The following is a 16,352-nucleotide window of genomic DNA, read 5'->3' on the forward strand; positions in this document are numbered from 1 at the left end:
GGGCGAGCCGAGAGTGAGAGAGCTAGGGAGGGGACGAGAAGAGGACTCAGGGAGTGCGAACCTGGGGCGCAGCTGTGGGGGTTTGGTGGGCCCGAGCTGGGTGGTGAATAAATTGGTCATTTGGGAGATTTTTTAAAGAGGAAGCTAGAGTTTCAGCGGGCAAGGCTGTTGCTTCTTCGCTTGCCCTAACTCTGTCTCCCCCACCCCCACCCCACATTTCCAAGCCTTTCGCCCCACGTCTACTTCCAGGACTTCTGCCTGGCCTTGGGCCAAAGTCTCCTTATCTTATCTCTTAGAGAACTCTAAGACCCCTTCAGTGCACTAAGGCGCCGAAGGAAAGGCATTTCCCGTCTTAAAACTGACTTCCTTCTCCTGACTTCCCTCCACGGTCACCCACACGAAAGAAAAGATAATGCAGAAGCGGGAAAGGGGAAAAACAGAGCGGACATTTCCTGAAAATTATCCCTTCCTCAGGACCGATGGCCTGAGCTAATTTTTTTTAGCTACGATTTTTTTTAATTGTACTTCAGATGAAGATTTACAGAGTAAACTAGTTTCTCATTAAAAAATATACATACTGTTTTGTGACATTGGTTGCCAACCCCACAACATGTCAACACTGTCCTCTCCTCAACATTGGCTCCCCCTTTATCAGCTTTCCTGTCCCCTTCTGCCTTCTCCTTCTTGTGCCTGGGCTGGTGTGCCCATTTTGTCTTGTTTGTTTTCTGGGCCTGTCTCATCTTTGGCTGGAAACAGTGGTGGCATAGTGGTTAAGAGCTACAACTGCTAACCAAAAGGTCAGCAGTTTATCCACCAGGCGCTCCTTGGAAACTCTGTGGGGCACTTCTACTCTGTTCTATAGGGTCGCTATGAGCCAGAATGGACTCAATGGCAGTGGGTAGTCTTTGGCTGAAGGATGAATCTCACGAGTGAATTCATTGCTGAGCTAAAAGGGTGTCCGGTGGCCATACTCTCAAGGTTTCTCCAGTAAGTCTGGTGTTTGTGTGTGTGTGTTAGAATTTTGTGACGGGATCACAAAAGAGGGTCCCAGACAGAGGTGGTGGTAGCTGGGCGCCATCTAGTTGTGCTGGACTCAGTCTGGTGGAGGCTGTGGTAGTTGTGGTAGTCTTTTAGACTAATCTTTCCCTTTTGTCTTTGGTTTTCTTCATTCTCCCTTGCTCCAAATTGGGTGAGACCAGTGGAGTATCTTAGGTGGCCACTCACAAGCTTTTAAGGCCCCAGACGCTACTCACCAAAGCAGGAGGTAGAACATTTTCTTTATGAACTACGTTATGCCAATTGAGCTAGATGTTCCCCAAGACCATGGTCCCCAGCCCTCACCCCAGTAATTTGGTTCCAGCCTGGGCTTATTTCTGTAGCCTCTCTCAGCACAGCCAACTTGCCATTCTTATCATGCCCAAAGGGTTCTCTCCAACCTCAGCTCTCAATCTCCACCTCTCCAACACATGGGCTTTCTTACTGTTCCTTGAAAGTACCAAGGTATTATCACTTCAGGATCTTCACTGTTTCCTCAGCTTGGATCCTCTTTTCCCAAAAACCTCTTCTAACCTTAGGGGAGGGGAGGGTACAAAGGAAAATAAAGAAGGCGGCTCAGCGTATTCTGATAATTCTTTTTGCAAAGGCAAAAAAGCCTTATTGCCTGTTATGGATTGAATTGTGTCCCAACAAAATGTGTCATAAATTCTAACCCTTATACCTGTGGTGAAGGAGCCCTGGTGGTGCAGTCGTTAAGCACTCGGCTGCTAGGCTGCTAACCAGTTATAAGGTTGCTGGTTCGAACCCAACAGCCACTCTGCAGGAGGAACATGTGACAATCAGCTGACTTAAAGATTTACAGCCTTGGAACCCTATAGGGCAATTCTACCCTGTCCTATAGAGTTGCTGTTGGTAGGAATTGCCTCAACAGCAATCGGTTTGGTTTGGGTTTTGGATACCTGTCTTTTATAATCTCATTTGGGAATGGGTTTTCTTTTTTATGTTAAAGACGCAGTATTAGTGTAGGGCATGTCTTAAATCAATCTCTTTTGAGATATAAAAGAGGAAATTAAGCAAGCAAGCACAAACAGAGGAAGAAGCATGCCACGTGATTGCCAAGGAACCTAAGAATAAAAGCTGAAAAGAGACAAGGAACTTCCCCCAGAGCAGACAGAGAGCCCTCCCTGAGAGCTGGCACCCTGAATTCAGACTTCCAGCCTCCTAAACTATGAGAAAATAAATTCCTGTTTGTTAAAGCCACCCACTTGTGGTATTTCTGTTAGAGCAGCACTAGATAACTAAGACATTGCCTGAAGAAAGGACGGTGACACCTCTGATATCACTCTGGAAATGGAAGCTAGCAACTTCTTTAAGTAAAGAGGGAATGTGAGGACTCATTGAGGGAAAGGGCCTCTGAGAAAGGAATTATATAGTGCTCTAAGATCAGGAGGGAAGTGAAATGTGGTGCTGGAGTCCCACCAGGTAATAATAATAATCATTGCTACTCCAAGCTCTTAATTAAAAAAAAAAAAATTACTATTAGAGGCAATACTAGATTATTCAAGGAAATATATATGGTATAGTTTGTCTGTGGCAAATTATGCTCTCAAGACTGGTAATTAGTAACGTTAACATGTAATCATGATCTGGGAGTCAGGACACCTGGACTTAGGTCCTAGCTCTATTTTAATTCGATATGTGAGCTTCGGTAAGTCATTTTCCCACTCTGATGCTTAATCAATCAGAGAAAAGCGGGAAATTAGACAAGCAGATGGTAGCAGAGATTCCTTCCAATTCTAGCACTAGCTGAAGCTGACTCTTTTTCCATTTAATCATCTCTGCACATGCCCAAACATTTAATTACCTTCTTGCTCTAGGGAAGAGCTAAGCAAGGACAGCTCTGCTTTCCTTAGAGTTCTGCATCAATCTAGGAAGCCTGCTTTGTCTTTTTGTTACTTGAGCAGGATTCAGGCAGAAGATGAGCAGGAAAGACAGGCTTGAGAAATTTGAGAAAGTCCTAGAAAGGCAGCTTGGTATGATGTGAAGAACAAGGGCTCAGACATTCAAATCTTGAGAAAATTAACTTCTCTCTACCAACTCTGAGTCCCTATGAGGATTATGAGTAATGTGAAAATTGCTGACATATAATAATTACTCAGTAAATGTTAGATCCTGTTCCTGTCTTTACCCTCAGCCCATTCAAATCTTTGCAAGAATTAATACCAGTTTAAATTCTGGATTGACACTCCAACTTTCCTGCTTTACCCACGCAGCTACCCTTTACCTGGGGTACTACTGGAGAGGCAGACAGATGAAAATCATACCTACATCCATACAGCTGCATAATTTTATTTGAAGTGAATTCCTGGACCATTAGACACTAGAATGAGGCAAAACAAACAAACAAACAAAACCCTGAGTTTTGGTGTTACTACTTGTCTTACCTGTTCCTTGGGAACTCTATGGGGCAGTTCCACTCTGTCCTGTAGGGTCGCTATGAGCTGGAATCAACTCGAGGGCAACAGGTTACTTGTCTTAGTTATCTAGTGCTGCTATAATAGAAATGCCACAAATGGATGGCTTTAAGAAACAAAAATTTATTTTCTCATAGTTTAGGAGGCTAGAAGTCTGAATTTAGGGTGCTGGCTGTAGCGAAGGGCTTTCTCTCTATCGCCTCTGGAGGAATCCTTGTCTCTTTCGAACTTCTGCTCCTGGGTGATCTTCATGTGACTTGGCATCCCTCTTCTCCATCTTTGCTTGCTCACTTGCTTGTTTAATCTTTTTTATATCTCAAAAGAGATTGACTTAAAATACACCTTAAACTAATACAGTCTCATTTACATAACAAAGAAAACCCATTCTCTAACGGGATTTTAACTATAGGTACATAGGGGTTATCTACAACACTTGTTTTTTTGGGGGGACACAATTCAATCCATAACACTACTTTCTTGTCATTGATCCCTCTGTGTCTCATTGTTGGTAATATGGGTGAAGTATTACTAGCCCCATCTGCCTCAGAGCTGTTGTAGATTAATTGAGGGAACAATGTTTAGGAAATATTTTGTGAACTATACAAATAAGGGACCTATAGTGTTGGTAATCAGACGCAAACGATAAGGCAAAGGGCTTAAAAAAAAAAAAAAAAACTTCTGCAGTTTCCCAGACCCTGTCCCTCTGTTGAGGAGCCCTGGTGGTGCAATGATTATGCATTCAGCCGAAAGGTCAGCAGTTCCAACCCACTAGCAGCTCTTGCGGGAGAAAGATGTGGCAGTCAGCTTCCATAAAGATCACAGCCTTGGAACCCCTGTGGGACAGTTCTACTGTGTCCTATGGGGTCGCTATAGGGTCGCTGTGAGTCGGCATGGGCTCGATGGCAACGGGTATGGTTGTTTTTTTCTTTGGTCCCTCTGTAACCGCTGTTCTTTATCAATAGCATAATGATGCACAGATTACGGACTCAGGCATCCAGCGATTGCGCAATTTTCCGCCTGCTGAGCCAACACTCTGTCACGTAATATGGGTCAACTGATTATTTACTCCCCGCCTAGGTAACCTTGACTTTGCAGTCACGTGCTAAGCGAAACCAAACCCGGCCTCTCCTACCCACATTCTCGGAACTTTCCCCTAACTTCCTTAGAACTTTTTTTTCGACTCTAGCCCCGCCCCTTGGTCCCGTGAAACCCAATCCCCGCCTGACAAATAAGTACTCCCCCCGTATTTGCCTGGCTTTTTCTCTGACGGTCTATTCCGACCAGTTGGGGCGGAGCCTGCCTTGGGCCGGTAATTCCATTGGTTCGATACTCTGCCCCTCAAAACCTTCTGGGAGGACAGAAAGGAAGCCTCCTCCGTAAATCTTGGACAAATGTCTTGGTTCTCCCGTTTTGTTTTCAGCCCTGTTGTGCTCTCTCACTTATAAAAGCGATGCCCAAAGAACAGATACTCAGGCGTCTTGTGCTCCAGCCACAGCCATTTCTACCCTTCCCTGTAAGAAAAATTAAAAAAAAATTTTTTCCACCAAACCCTCAAGAAGATTTAATATTGCTGCGAGAAACTGAGGCAGAAAGGGCGTGGCTACCTATGTTTTCCTTAAATATGGTTTGTGGACTTTCAGCCCCTTAATCCCCTGCTCCCAGATACAGCGCCTCTTCCGCAGCTCCTGGCTAGGTGCAACCCACTTTCCTGGCGTAAGGCTGGGGGCGGAGTTTGGCAGGGCAGGTCCAGGATGCGAGATCCTGGAGGGAAGAAAAGGTGTAGTGTTTGGGGCCGTCAGCGGGCTAGGCTGCCTTGGCCGGGCTGGGCTTCTTCAGAACAGGTAATACCCAAGGGGGCCCATTTGTCTGAACCAGAGAGATAAGGCCAGAGGCGAAATCTCCAGGTGACAGGTGAGGGGGTGGGCAGGTGAGGAAGGGGATAACAGAGGAGGGAACCTGAGGAACCTAGAAGGTGGGGTGGGGGGCATTGTCCTCCTTCTGCAGTTTCCCCCTCCCGCACACAAACACTTCTCGCTTCAGAAGGATGAGCCTCGGAAACTCTGACTTGTTGGACGTGTGGCTAGAACCCCCAGAAGATGTCTTCTCGACAGGATCCTTCCAGGAGCTAGGACTCCCCTGTCCCCCTCCAGAGGTCTCAGTGACTAGGCAACAAGAACAAGGGCTGCAAGGCTGGACGTCCAGTGGGGGCCATGGTTGTGTGAGTGTGATGGGTGGGGGTGGGGATGGGGTTGAAACACAACTCTGTGATCGGAAGTGCCAAGAGGCTTCGGCCTCCACTTGGACGAAGGTCAGAAAAGACAGGCCCCAAAATAGTGAGTTATAATTATCCCCATGCCCAAAGAGAGAAGCGGTGGAAACTGAAGCATGAGTGATCTAGGTTTGATGTTAGGTTTCCCATTGCCATCAAGTCAATTCGGATTCAGTGACCCTATAGAACAGAGTAGAACTGCCCCATAGGATTTCTAAGGCTGTAAATCTTCACAGAAGCAGAATGCCACATCTTTCTTCTGTGGAGCGGCTGGTGGGTTTGAACTGGTGACCTTTCAGTTAGCAGCAGAGCTCTTAACACTGTGCCACCAGGTAGGACTTTCAGAATTCTTCCCTGTACACACATACTCTCTCTTACTGTAGGGTCTTCAAGAGAGTGAGCCTGAAGACTTCCTGAAGCTTTTCATTGATCCCAATGAGGTGTACTGCTCAGAAGCATCTCCTGGCAGTGATAGTGGCATCTCAGAGGACCCTGGCCGTCCAGACAGTCCCCCTGTCCCCAGTTCCCCTGCCCTCTATGAGGTTGTCTATGAGGCAGGGGCCCTGGAGAGCATGCAGGGGGAAGCTGGACCAGCTGTAGGGCTCATTTCCATTCAGCTAGGTCAGTTCTCTGTGGGAAGGGGACAATGTCCTTGAGGTCCTGCCCTGGCCCTGGGACTAAGGGGGTTTCCCCAATCTGTGCCACTACCCAGCCCCTGCTGCCATTAGGGTACATCCTCCAACTCTTTTCCCCTAGCCACCTGTGTCTCCCTCAGATCAGTGGAGCCCTCCATTTATGATGCCTGATGCCTGCATGGTCAGCGAGCTGCCCCTTGATGCTCATGCCCACATCCTGCCCAGAGCAGGCACCATAGCCCCAGGGCCTCCTGCAATCCTGGTGAGTCTTGGGATCAGCTGGATCCAGTGCCCCGTGACACACACATATATACCTGCATAGATGAGGGAGAACAGAATGACAGAGGGGGAAACTGCTGATGAACTCTGCATTTGTCCCAAATTTTGTGGTTCAAGGCCTGAAGACTAGGGAGACATGGGCAACTTTTGAAGCAGGAAAGGACAAGGGAGACAGAAGCCCTTGGGGGTAAGGTGATGATGTCTCAGTTAAGAAGGTGGGGTGAAGGAATCTGGGGACAGGGCTCAGAAGAAAGCACAGACCTCGTGTGCTCTGTATGCTCATCCAGAGTCATTGTGCCAGCCTTAGGTCAGGACACGGAAATGGGACAGGCCCCCTGGGGATCCAGCTGGTTGCTGGGGATGGGGTGAAGGAGGAGAAGCAACTGCAACAATGTTTCCATTGGAACAATTGCCCCAGCAGGCACCCACTGGCCTGGGCTACAGGGTAGCTGAGTGATGAAAGCACAGCTAACCACCTCAGATACCTTCCCAAGGCTGACTATGCTGGTTCCTGTAGTGACGGTGGAGAGGAGGTTAAGCTCGGGTCACCATTCCTCCCTTTACCCTGGAAAGTATTCCTTGTACCCAAAAGGCAGGGAACAGGTTCTAGCTCCCCTGCAAATCTCTGGTGAAGCAAGGACAAGAAGCCAAGCATCTTAGAATCCTAGAAATCTTGGATTGAGGGGACCTTAAAAAGTCTGAGGCTTCTAAGCTTGGGTGTGTATCGGAAGCACCTGAGGAGTTTATTATTGTTTCAAATAAAACCCTTTAGGCCTCACTCTGAGATTTTAACTAGGTGGATTGGGAAGGACACTTCTCTAATACTCCCACCAAACAGAAGCAGGAGCAAGAAGGGAGCATCAGCAAAAGGCAGAGATAGAAGAAATCCTTTAGCTAAAAGCCAAAGACCACCCGGAGGCAAAAGCCAAAGCAAATTCTCCTTAAGTCACAAAGTGAAGCGTAAATCTTACAAAAGGAGTATTAGTTAGAAAGGCAAATTACTCAGTTGTGGGCTCAGGTTAACCACAGAAGCCATCTACCTTCCCCCAAATACTTTGCTGTGAGTCGTTCAGTCTGGCAGCCCTTGGGCAGTTCCTTGTCTGAAAGAGGGCAGAGCCTCAGTTTGTAAAGTAAGGTTCAAATCCTAGGGACAATGGGCCACTGCTCTAGGGGCACACCCTGTGGTTGATAGGGAATTGGATAACATACTTGTCAAAAGGAAGTTAGTGGATGAAAGTGTATCATTTGCCTGCCTGCTGTAAGATTAAGCAAACTCCACCACAGTGAGTTCCTTCAGGTCCTCTTTCCATGCCCCTAAGGTCTGGGGAGACTCAGACCGGAGCTGGCCCCCTCTAGTTTCCTCAGCATACCAAGGTCTTGTCTGTGAGAAAAGGATATGACAAAAACACCTCCTCTCTTCCTTCTCAGATCCAGAGCCTGGCATAACCTTGGGGTCTGAATTAAGGTCTCTGTCCCGAGTTATTCCCCAGTGCAAATGGGAAATACTCTCCAGAAGGCAGGCAGGGGGAGAAACTTGGGTGCTGAGTATCAGATGACCCTCTCCCCACTCCCGTCTCATTTTTCCTGTCCTCCGCCAGCTTCCAAGTCAAACCTTGTTTCTGACAGATGAAGAGAAGCATCTGCTGGGGCAGGAAGGGGTCTCCCTGCCCTCTCACCTGCCCCTCACCAAGGTAACATGCTTACCCAAAGGGTATCCCAAGCTAAGGCCCCACCATAGCTTCTTAGGAGCCAGGATTCCAGAGAAGAGTAGGGGAGTTTGGGGAGGTAAAGGTCCTAGGACTGACACATCATGGGCCCTCAGGCAGAGGAAAAAGTCCTGAAAAAGGTCAGAAGGAAAATCCGTAATAAGCAGTCGGCTCAGGACAGTCGGCGGAGGAAGAAAGAGTACATCGACGGGCTAGAGAACAGGTACGTTTGGGTTCACATTTCTGGCTTCCTGGGGACCATGTCTGGACCCCTTTCCTCACCAAGACAGACAAGGTCAGGGTTCACATGATTGCCGAGTTTTGTCCCATCTTTCCACACCCCCTAGGGTGGCTACCTGTTCTGCACAGAACCAGGAACTACAGACAAAAGTGCAGGAGCTGGAAAGGCACAACATGTGAGTGAAAGCCTAGCGTGCACGAGTGATGTGTGCTGGGGGAAAAGAACAGCACACTGGGGCCCCATTTGTGGCCTTTGGTTCCTGGGAGATACTGACTCTTCATTCCTCCTTTCCCAGCTCCCTGGTGGCTCAGCTTCGCCAGCTCCAGACACTCATTGCTCAAACTTCCAACAAAGCTGCCCAGACCAGCACCTGTGTTCTGGTACCTTCAGTCTATCTACCTCCCATCTCCCCCACACTCCCATCCTGATACCCCACTCCCCAGCCACACCTATCTTCCCATCCCTGATGACTCCAAAGCCCCTCCGTTCACTCTGCTCCTTTCGTTTACTGTCCCACGGCCCAAATGTCCTCTTGCTTCCTTCTAGATCCTTCTTTTTTCCCTGGCTCTCATTATCCTGCCCAGCCTCAGCCCCTTTCAGGGTCTACCAGAAGCTGGGCCTGAGGATTACCAGCCTCATGGAGGTGAGATGCAAGGGCAGGGAGGTCCCTTGGTGAGCAAGGGGAGGCTCTGTTCTCCACAGTAGTCAAGAAGCAGGAGGAAGGTCCTTTTGAACATAGTGGAGCATTCTACTACTGCCCTTTTTCCTTCATCCCACAGTGGTTTCCAGAAATATCCTGACCCACAAGGACATGCCAGAAAATCTGGAGACCCTATTGGTAGAGTCCAGACTGAGGGGGCCACCTGTGGCCAAGGGTGCAAATGACTCAGCAAGGACATGGCTTGAGAAGATGGGAGGAAAGACAGGTGCCAGCAGGCTCCTCAGATCTGTGCTGCATGCAGATGAGATGTGAGCTGGAGCAGGAACCACCCTCCTTCCTGGCCCACTTCCCGATCACCAAAAGGACTCCAGGGCTCCTCTACAGTTCTGCCTCCTCCTGGGATTCCTACTCAGAGGTCTTTGCACTGAGGGGTTTGAATCACTTCAGGACTGTCTACGTGAGGAGGGCACGTCAAATACTATTATTATGTATCTGTGATTTTATTTCTTTTGGGGGGAGAGGGTTGAGGGATAACTGAAGTTTTAGCTGAGAAATAAACTTTTTAGCTGAAATTGTATTCAGGAAGTTTTTAACAAATAGTAGAAGAAAGGGAATATAGGTACTTAGTAAACTGGGGCCTAAAGTTGCCACCCTTTTTCCCTCTCTGCCTCCCATGACTGCCTGCCTCAAACCAAATTGCAGCAGGGAAGAAACAAACTCTTTTACTCTTTATTCTCCTCATTAATGATCTGGAAGAAAATGGGCAAAGAGAGGGTACCACCCCAAGGTTCTGAAGAATCAGGGGCACAAGTCAGTCCATTCCACTTTGTCTGAGGTGGGGTCTCTGAGACCTAGGATAAAAGGGTGGAATGTGGCTATATGGATTCGATTTGCTTCCGGACCTTCTCCAGAGCCTTTCTGTCCAATAGTCGCTGGCGAATGATGACAAGGCAAGCGAAGACCAAGGCCACACCCACAACAGCACCTTCGAATTTCCAGAACAAGCGTTTTTCCATCACTGCTGAGCGACAACTAAGGGCAGGAAAGAACAGTTATTTCCAGAAAAGGCCAACCAGCTTCCCCCTCTAATATCCCTTCCACTTCAGTCTCACCAAGATATACCCAAGAGGAAAAGAGGAGACCAGACTACATAAATCCCTGTCAAATTTATCATTTAATTTCTCTACTGGTAAGGCAAGCAAAAGTAAAATTAATTGATTTTCCTGATGAGAAAATATGGCCAATACCATAAGGCTAAGGAATAGGGCTGGGACTTGTGTTCTAGTAATTTGACTTCAAATCTCTGCGTTTCCCAATATGCCATGCTACCTCCAGACCAGAAGAGGTGGGACCATGTGCCTAAAGCTATAGGAGCAGAGGAGGTGGTCTTCAAAGTTTTGAGGGAAGAGAAACAGCACTTGCCTTTTGAGCTCATTCCTCTTAGATGAGCTGCAGGTGATTTTCTCCACATACCCTGTGGAGCTGCACTCGGGGATTGTTTTCTGCCAGGAGAAAAGGCCAGAGGACATGTTAGCAAGGGGCAGCAAGGAGAAACAGAAAGGCTGCCATTCGGAAGGGGAAAGTGCCCAGGTGCTATGGCTCAGAGCCGGTGTCAAGAGAATTAATGAAGAGTTCTGATGGGGATGGTGGTTACATGACTAGGAATGTGTTTTACTTCAGAAGCAATACTCTAGGAAAGGAGGGAACAGATTACAGAGCCTGCTGTAGTAAAAAATGAACAGAATATGGTTAGCAGCTGAATAATGCCATTAACTCGGAAAGAAGATGGCACATTTTCACAGGGAAGGCAAGTTCTGATTTGGACTGCAAGAAAAAAGAAGACAATCCAAAGGCACACTTAGTGAGACTTAGGGGCTGGTTGGATGTGAGAAATGAGATAGTCAAAACAGATACTCACAGCTTGGAAATTAGAACATGGGCCACACTCTTCAGTCACCACAAACTCTTCCACCAGCCAGCATTGCAAGTTTGCGGCGCTCACTAAAGGGAGAGAGAAATCCCAGCCCCGGACCATTCAGAGAAAATTTCTCACAAAGGCTCTGCCTATCCAACCTCCCAGCATAGCGAATGAATGCCCTTATGCCATGCGGTGCTGCCCCTTTCCACCTGTGCTTTCCATAAATGGGAGGACGTAATAGGAAAAAAAAAAAAAAAAAGCTATGGTGGGCGTCGGGTTCCCAGGCCATCACTAACCTGACTGCTTCTCCTCCGGGACTGGAGCCTCTGCTTGGCTGCAGGGGGTAAAGGAGGGGAGCGGCAGAAGTCAGACGCCAGAAACTGAGAGCCCGCACCCCCGCGGCCCAGGGACAGAGTCTCCCCCAACCCCGGGGGCGGGGACGATCCGGTCCCCACCCTTTCCCATTCCTCAGCAACTCCTCACCAGAACTTCAAGGCGAACGCGCAGAGCAACCAGCAGAGGCGGCGGCCCTGGGGGAGGCCATGCCTCCCTGCGCCCGCACGCATGGGATGCTCAGTGTCGCACCTGTCGGGACAGAGGGACCTGTTTGACTGGCCTCGTGCCTCCTTTAGAGCACAGAGGTGACACTCTGCGGCTCTCCCGGAGGTTCCAGGTCAGGACTGCGGAATTCTGGGCTTGCCTATCGGGACAAAGGCTCTATCGGACGTCCCCATGACCACAGCGAAAAAGTGAAAAAGCATCTGTTAGATACGGACGTGAGTTTCCCTCTCCCGGAACCTCAAGTTTCTTTGATGAAAGGCCCGACGAGGCGTACGAGCCTAGGACGCCCTCACCTCCGTTTCCGCTCTCACCGCGGCCATCTTGTCCCGCGGGGGATTCTGGGGTGCTGCGTCCGCCAACGGGGCCCGGTTTTTCCGAACGAAACCGGTCGTTCGAGACCGTGGCACGCGAATTGTCGCTCGCTGGGTCTTGTAGTCTTTAAGAGCTGGCAGCGCTTCGCCCGTTGCTGACTGGGACTCAGGTTTCACAGCGTCTGTGCAGCGAGAGGTGGCCCATTGGCTCGGCGTACCGTTGCATTATGGTCCTGGTAGTCTTTGGCCAGAACGGGGGAAATGGCGGTGATCCAGGCTTGCTTGGGTTGTTGGTTCGCTGCTCTCTGGATTGTCGCCTGACTTTGTTCATTCCCGGCTAATGAGCAAGGAGATAATACGTCTCCCTCCTAGGACTTTGCTCTTTCCTTAAAACCCTAGGATTTACATTAAGCTTAAGCTTTTCTGACACCTTTCCCCAACCTCCCTCCCTGTCCCAACGATCTAGTGGAGAATCCGAGTTGGCAGTCCAGGGATGGAGGGAAAACTGACTGAACACTCGCCTCTCTGCAGGAGCGGGAATACCTGAGACACACACAAGGTGAACGTTAAACTTCTGTCTCTGCGTTACCTCTCTACTCTGTATAGATGAAGGACGTCACCTCCCCTCATGGTAATTGCTAAACCACTTCCCAGAGCTGGTCCCCAAGAGTTCTCAGCTCTCCTTTGCTGCTGCATAATATGGAATAATCACTTGTGCAATGAACAGAGCATGAGATTTGAAGTTCTGGGAAGTCTAGGCTCAGGTGCTTATGTGACCTTAGGACAATATGTGGCTTTCAGTGTCACGTGTAAAATGAAAATGCTAGTATGCATTTCTACGTTTTTTTGCAGTGTTCAAATGAAATGTGTATGGAAATTCTTTATTCTTTCCCAATAATGTTGCCCCATATTTCTACCACACTTTTTGAATTTAACATTTAACCCATTTTGATCTTCTCAATAATCCTAGGGAGGCAGAGTTGATATTATCCCTGTTTTATGAGTAACTTCAGAGAGTATAAGTGACTTGTCCAAGGTCACCCAGCTAGTGAATAGGAGTAGTGAGACTTTCAACTTCCAGGCTAGAGAGTTATGCCTGCTTTCCATCCTCATAAAGTTAAACCTTGATATCTGCCCAGAACTACAGTGTCTTGACTCCTCACACTCAGGGTTCATCATGCTTTACTGTCTGGTAACGTATTAGTCACTGTTCTAATTTTGCCATCGTTTTCCTCGTATGCAGCCTCCCTGAAAACCGGACTGTTGTGCGTTTAGTTTTCTTAGATGTTCAGTACACATAAAAACAACCCATTGCTGTCGAGTTGATTCTGATTCATAGCTATCCTATAGGACAGAGTAGAACTGCCCCGTAGGGTTTCCAAGGAGCACCTGGTGGATTCAAACTGCCAGCCTTTTGGTTAGCAGCCATAGCACTTAACCACTACACCACCAGGGTTTCCAGATGTTCAGTACCCAGTAAAACCCAGTGCTGTCAAGTCGATTCCAACTCGTAGCAATCCTATAGGACAGAGTAGAACTGCCCCATAGAGTTTCCAAGGATGTTCAGTAGATAGGTTAAAAACAAAAAAGCCTGTTACAGTGGAGTCAGTTCTGACTCATGGCAACCCCATGTGTTAGAGTACAACCGCTCCACAGAGTTTTCTTGGCTATAATCTTTATGGAAGCAGGTTGCCAGGCCTTTTCTTCCACTGAGGAGCTGGGTGGGTTTGAACCACCAACCTTTGGGTTAACAGCTGATAGCAAACTGCTTGTAGAAGGTACTTAAACCATATAAATATGGGAGCCTCCACCAGACTGAGTTCAGTACAACTAGATGGTGCCTGGCTACCACCACCGATTGATCTGACAGGGATCACAATAGCGGGTACTGGACAGAACTGGAGAAAAATATAGAACAAAATTCTAACTCAGAAGGACCAGACTTGCTAGCCTGACAGAGACTGGAGAAACCCTGAGAGTATGGACCCTGGACACCCTATCAACTCAGTAATGAAGTCACTCCTGAGGTTTATCCTTCAGCCAAAGACTGGACAGGCCCACAAAACAAAACAAGACTAAAGGTACACACCACCTCTGGGGCAAGGACTAGAAGGCAGGAGGGAACAGGAAAGCTGGTAATAGGGAACCTAAGGTTGCGAAGGGAGAGTGTTGACATGTCGTGGGGTTGTTAATCAGTGTCATAAAACAATATGTGTACTGTTTAATGAGAAACTACTTTGCTCTGTAAACCTTTATCTAAAGTACAATAAAAATAAATAAATATGGGTGTTAATAAAGTAATCTGGACCTGCTGGGGAAGCCAGTACAACTTGTCCAAGGCAAGATCATGGAAGCTCCATAGATACATCCAAACTCCCTGAGGGACTAAGTTATTGGGCTGCTGGCTGTGGGGACCGTGGTCTTGGGGAACATCTAGCTCAATTGGCATAACAGAATTTATAAAGAAAATGTTCTACGCCCTACTTAGGTGAGTAGCATCTGGGGTCTTAAAAGCTTGTGAGTGGCCGGCCATCTAAGGTACACCACTGGTCTTACCCCGTCTGGAACAAGGGAGGAGAATGAAGAAAACCAAAGGCATAAGGGAAAGGTAAGTCCAAAGAACTAATAGATCACTACTACAGCCTCCACCAGACTGATGACAGGGATCACAGTAGAGGGTCCTAGACACAGCTGGAGAAAAATGAAGAACAAAAATTATCACACACACACAAAAAGACTTACTGGTCTGACAGAAACTTGAGAAACCCGGAGAATATGGCCCCTGGACACTCTTGAGCTCAGTAAAGAAGTCACTCCTAAGGTGCACCCTTTAGCCAAAAATTACCCAGTGCTGTCAAGTTGATTCTGACTCAGTGACCCTGTAGGACAGAGTAGAACTGCACCGTAGAGTTCCCAAGGAGTGCCTGGTGGATTCAAACTGCAGACCTTTTGGTTAGCAGCCGTAGCTCTTAACCACTATGCCACCACGGTTTCCAGCCAAAGATGTGTCAGGCCCATAAAACAAAACGAGACTAAATGGGCATACCAGCCCAGGGGCAACGATAGGAAGGCAGGAGGGGACAGGAAAGCGGACAAAGGGGAAGCCAAGGTCGAAAAGGGGAGAGTGTTGACATATGGGGTTGGCAACCAATGTCACAAAACAATAGTTGTATTAATTTTTTAATGAGAAACCAGTCTGTTTTGTAAACCTTCATCTAAAGTATACTTTAAAAAAATCATATATAAAGAAAATTAGCTCAGGCCATCGGTCGTGAGGAAGGGATGATTTTCAAGAAATGTCCACCAGACTGAGTCCAGCGCAACTAGATGTTGCCCAGCTACCACCACTGACTGCTCTGACAGGGATCACAATAGAGGGTTCCGGACAGGGCTGGAGAAAACTGTAGAACAAAATTCTAACTCACACGCAAACAAAAAGACCAGACTTACTGGTCTGACAGAGACTGGAGAAACCCTGAGATTATGGCCCCTGGATACCTTTTTAGGTCAGTAACGAAGTCACTCCTGAGGTTTACCCGTCAGCCAAAGATTAGACAGGCCCAGAAAACAAAAGGAGACTAAATGGACACACCAGCCCAGGGGCAAGGACGAGAAGGCAGGAGGGGACAGGAAAGCTGATAATGAGGAACTGAAGGTCAAGAAGGGGAGACAGCTGACATGTCGTGGGGTTGGCAACCAGGGTCACAAAACTATGCATTTTTTTTAATGATAAGCTAGTTTGCTCTGTAAACCTTCATCTAAAGTACAACAGAAAAGAAAAAAAAAATCAGGACCCCATCTCTCAAAATCAAAGGGCTTGTTCTTATAATTTTTTCTTGTTAATTTTGCGTCACATTCTCCTTCCCTAGAAATGGTACATACTGTTAACATGCTCAGCTGCTAACCAAAAAGTTGAAAATTTGAGTCAACCCAGAGATGCCTTCGAACAAAGTCCTGGGGATCTACTTCTGAAAACTAAGCCATTGAAAACCCTATGCAGCACAGTTCTATTCTGACACACATGGGGGTACTACTATGAGTCGGAACGGACTCAACAGCAGCTGGTGTTCTGGCTAAGAAGTCTTTCTAGCCTGAAGAGCACTGCTGTCCCTCTCCCCTGCAGCCCTAGGGGCTGGAGCACTTTTGGGATTAGTGGTGTATCTAGTGTTATGTCCTATAAATTCTGTCTTCCCATCAGACTAAAGCTGGCTTCTCAAGAGCAAGAACTATCAGACTGTGGAAAGACCATCGGGTGGGAGTTGAAAAAATCTTGTCAGGCTGAGTTTTTAAACTATTTACTT

General features: G+C 47.7%; 2 protein-coding genes across 4 annotated transcripts; one reads left to right on the top strand and one right to left on the bottom strand.

Moving 5' to 3' along the window:
* Window positions 1-17: 17 nt before the first annotated feature.
* Window positions 18-9,833, top strand: CREB3L4 (cAMP responsive element binding protein 3 like 4). Of its 2 annotated transcripts, XM_003415092.4 has the most exons (10): window positions 18-5,381; window positions 5,511-5,688; window positions 6,123-6,360; window positions 6,515-6,636; window positions 8,252-8,344; window positions 8,476-8,582; window positions 8,707-8,775; window positions 8,896-8,980; window positions 9,147-9,243; window positions 9,380-9,833. In XM_003415092.4, the coding sequence occupies exons 2-10, from the start codon at window positions 5,515-5,517 to the stop codon at window positions 9,571-9,573; spliced, it is 1,179 nt and encodes a 392-aa protein (XP_003415140.1). In that variant the 5' UTR covers window positions 18-5,381; window positions 5,511-5,514; the 3' UTR covers window positions 9,574-9,833. The 2 variants fall into 2 exon arrangements, with proteins under 2 accessions (XP_003415140.1, XP_023409764.1); XM_023553996.2 differs by lacking the exon at window positions 18-5,381 and having other exon boundaries at window positions 5,393-5,688.
* A 134-nt stretch (window positions 9,834-9,967) lies between these two features.
* On the bottom strand, window positions 9,968-12,264 carry JTB (jumping translocation breakpoint). Of its 2 annotated transcripts, XM_003415093.4 has the most exons (6): window positions 12,034-12,263; window positions 11,663-11,764; window positions 11,476-11,513; window positions 11,180-11,262; window positions 10,684-10,763; window positions 9,968-10,293 (listed from the first exon to the last, which is right to left on the bottom strand). In XM_003415093.4, exons 2-6 carry the CDS (start codon window positions 11,743-11,745, stop codon window positions 10,137-10,139), a joined length of 441 nt encoding a protein of 146 aa, XP_003415141.1. In that variant the 5' UTR covers window positions 11,746-11,764; window positions 12,034-12,263; the 3' UTR covers window positions 9,968-10,136. The 2 variants fall into 2 exon arrangements, with proteins under 2 accessions (XP_003415141.1, XP_023409765.1); XM_023553997.2 differs by having other exon boundaries at window positions 11,663-12,264.
* Between the last annotated feature and the right edge of the window lie 4,088 nt (window positions 12,265-16,352).

The sequence above is a fragment of the Loxodonta africana genome, chromosome 3 (genome assembly GCF_030014295.1).
Source record: "Loxodonta africana isolate mLoxAfr1 chromosome 3, mLoxAfr1.hap2, whole genome shotgun sequence".
In the NCBI taxonomy this organism is placed as follows: Eukaryota; Metazoa; Chordata; class Mammalia; order Proboscidea; family Elephantidae; genus Loxodonta; species Loxodonta africana.

Coding starts and splice junctions, on each gene's coding strand:
- CREB3L4 (XM_003415092.4), top strand. CDS start 5,515: ATGAGCCTCGGAAACTCTGACTTGTTGGACGTGTGGCTAGAACCCCCA. Junction 6,637..8,251: donor CAGGGCCTCCTGCAATCCTG/GTGAGTCTTGGG, acceptor GTCCTCCGCCAG/CTTCCAAGTCAAACCTTGTT. Junction 8,583..8,706: donor ATCGACGGGCTAGAGAACAG/GTACGTTTGGGT, acceptor CACACCCCCTAG/GGTGGCTACCTGTTCTGCAC.
- JTB (XM_023553997.2), bottom strand. CDS start 11,745: ATGCGTGCGGGCGCAGGGAGGCATGGCCTCCCCCAGGGCCGCCGCCTC. Junction 11,263..11,475: donor CCCGGAGGAGAAGCAGTCAG/GTTAGTGATGGC, acceptor CTCTCCCTTTAG/TGAGCGCCGCAAACTTGCAA. Junction 10,764..11,179: donor CATGTTCTAATTTCCAAGCT/GTGAGTATCTGT, acceptor TTCTCCTGGCAG/AAAACAATCCCCGAGTGCAG.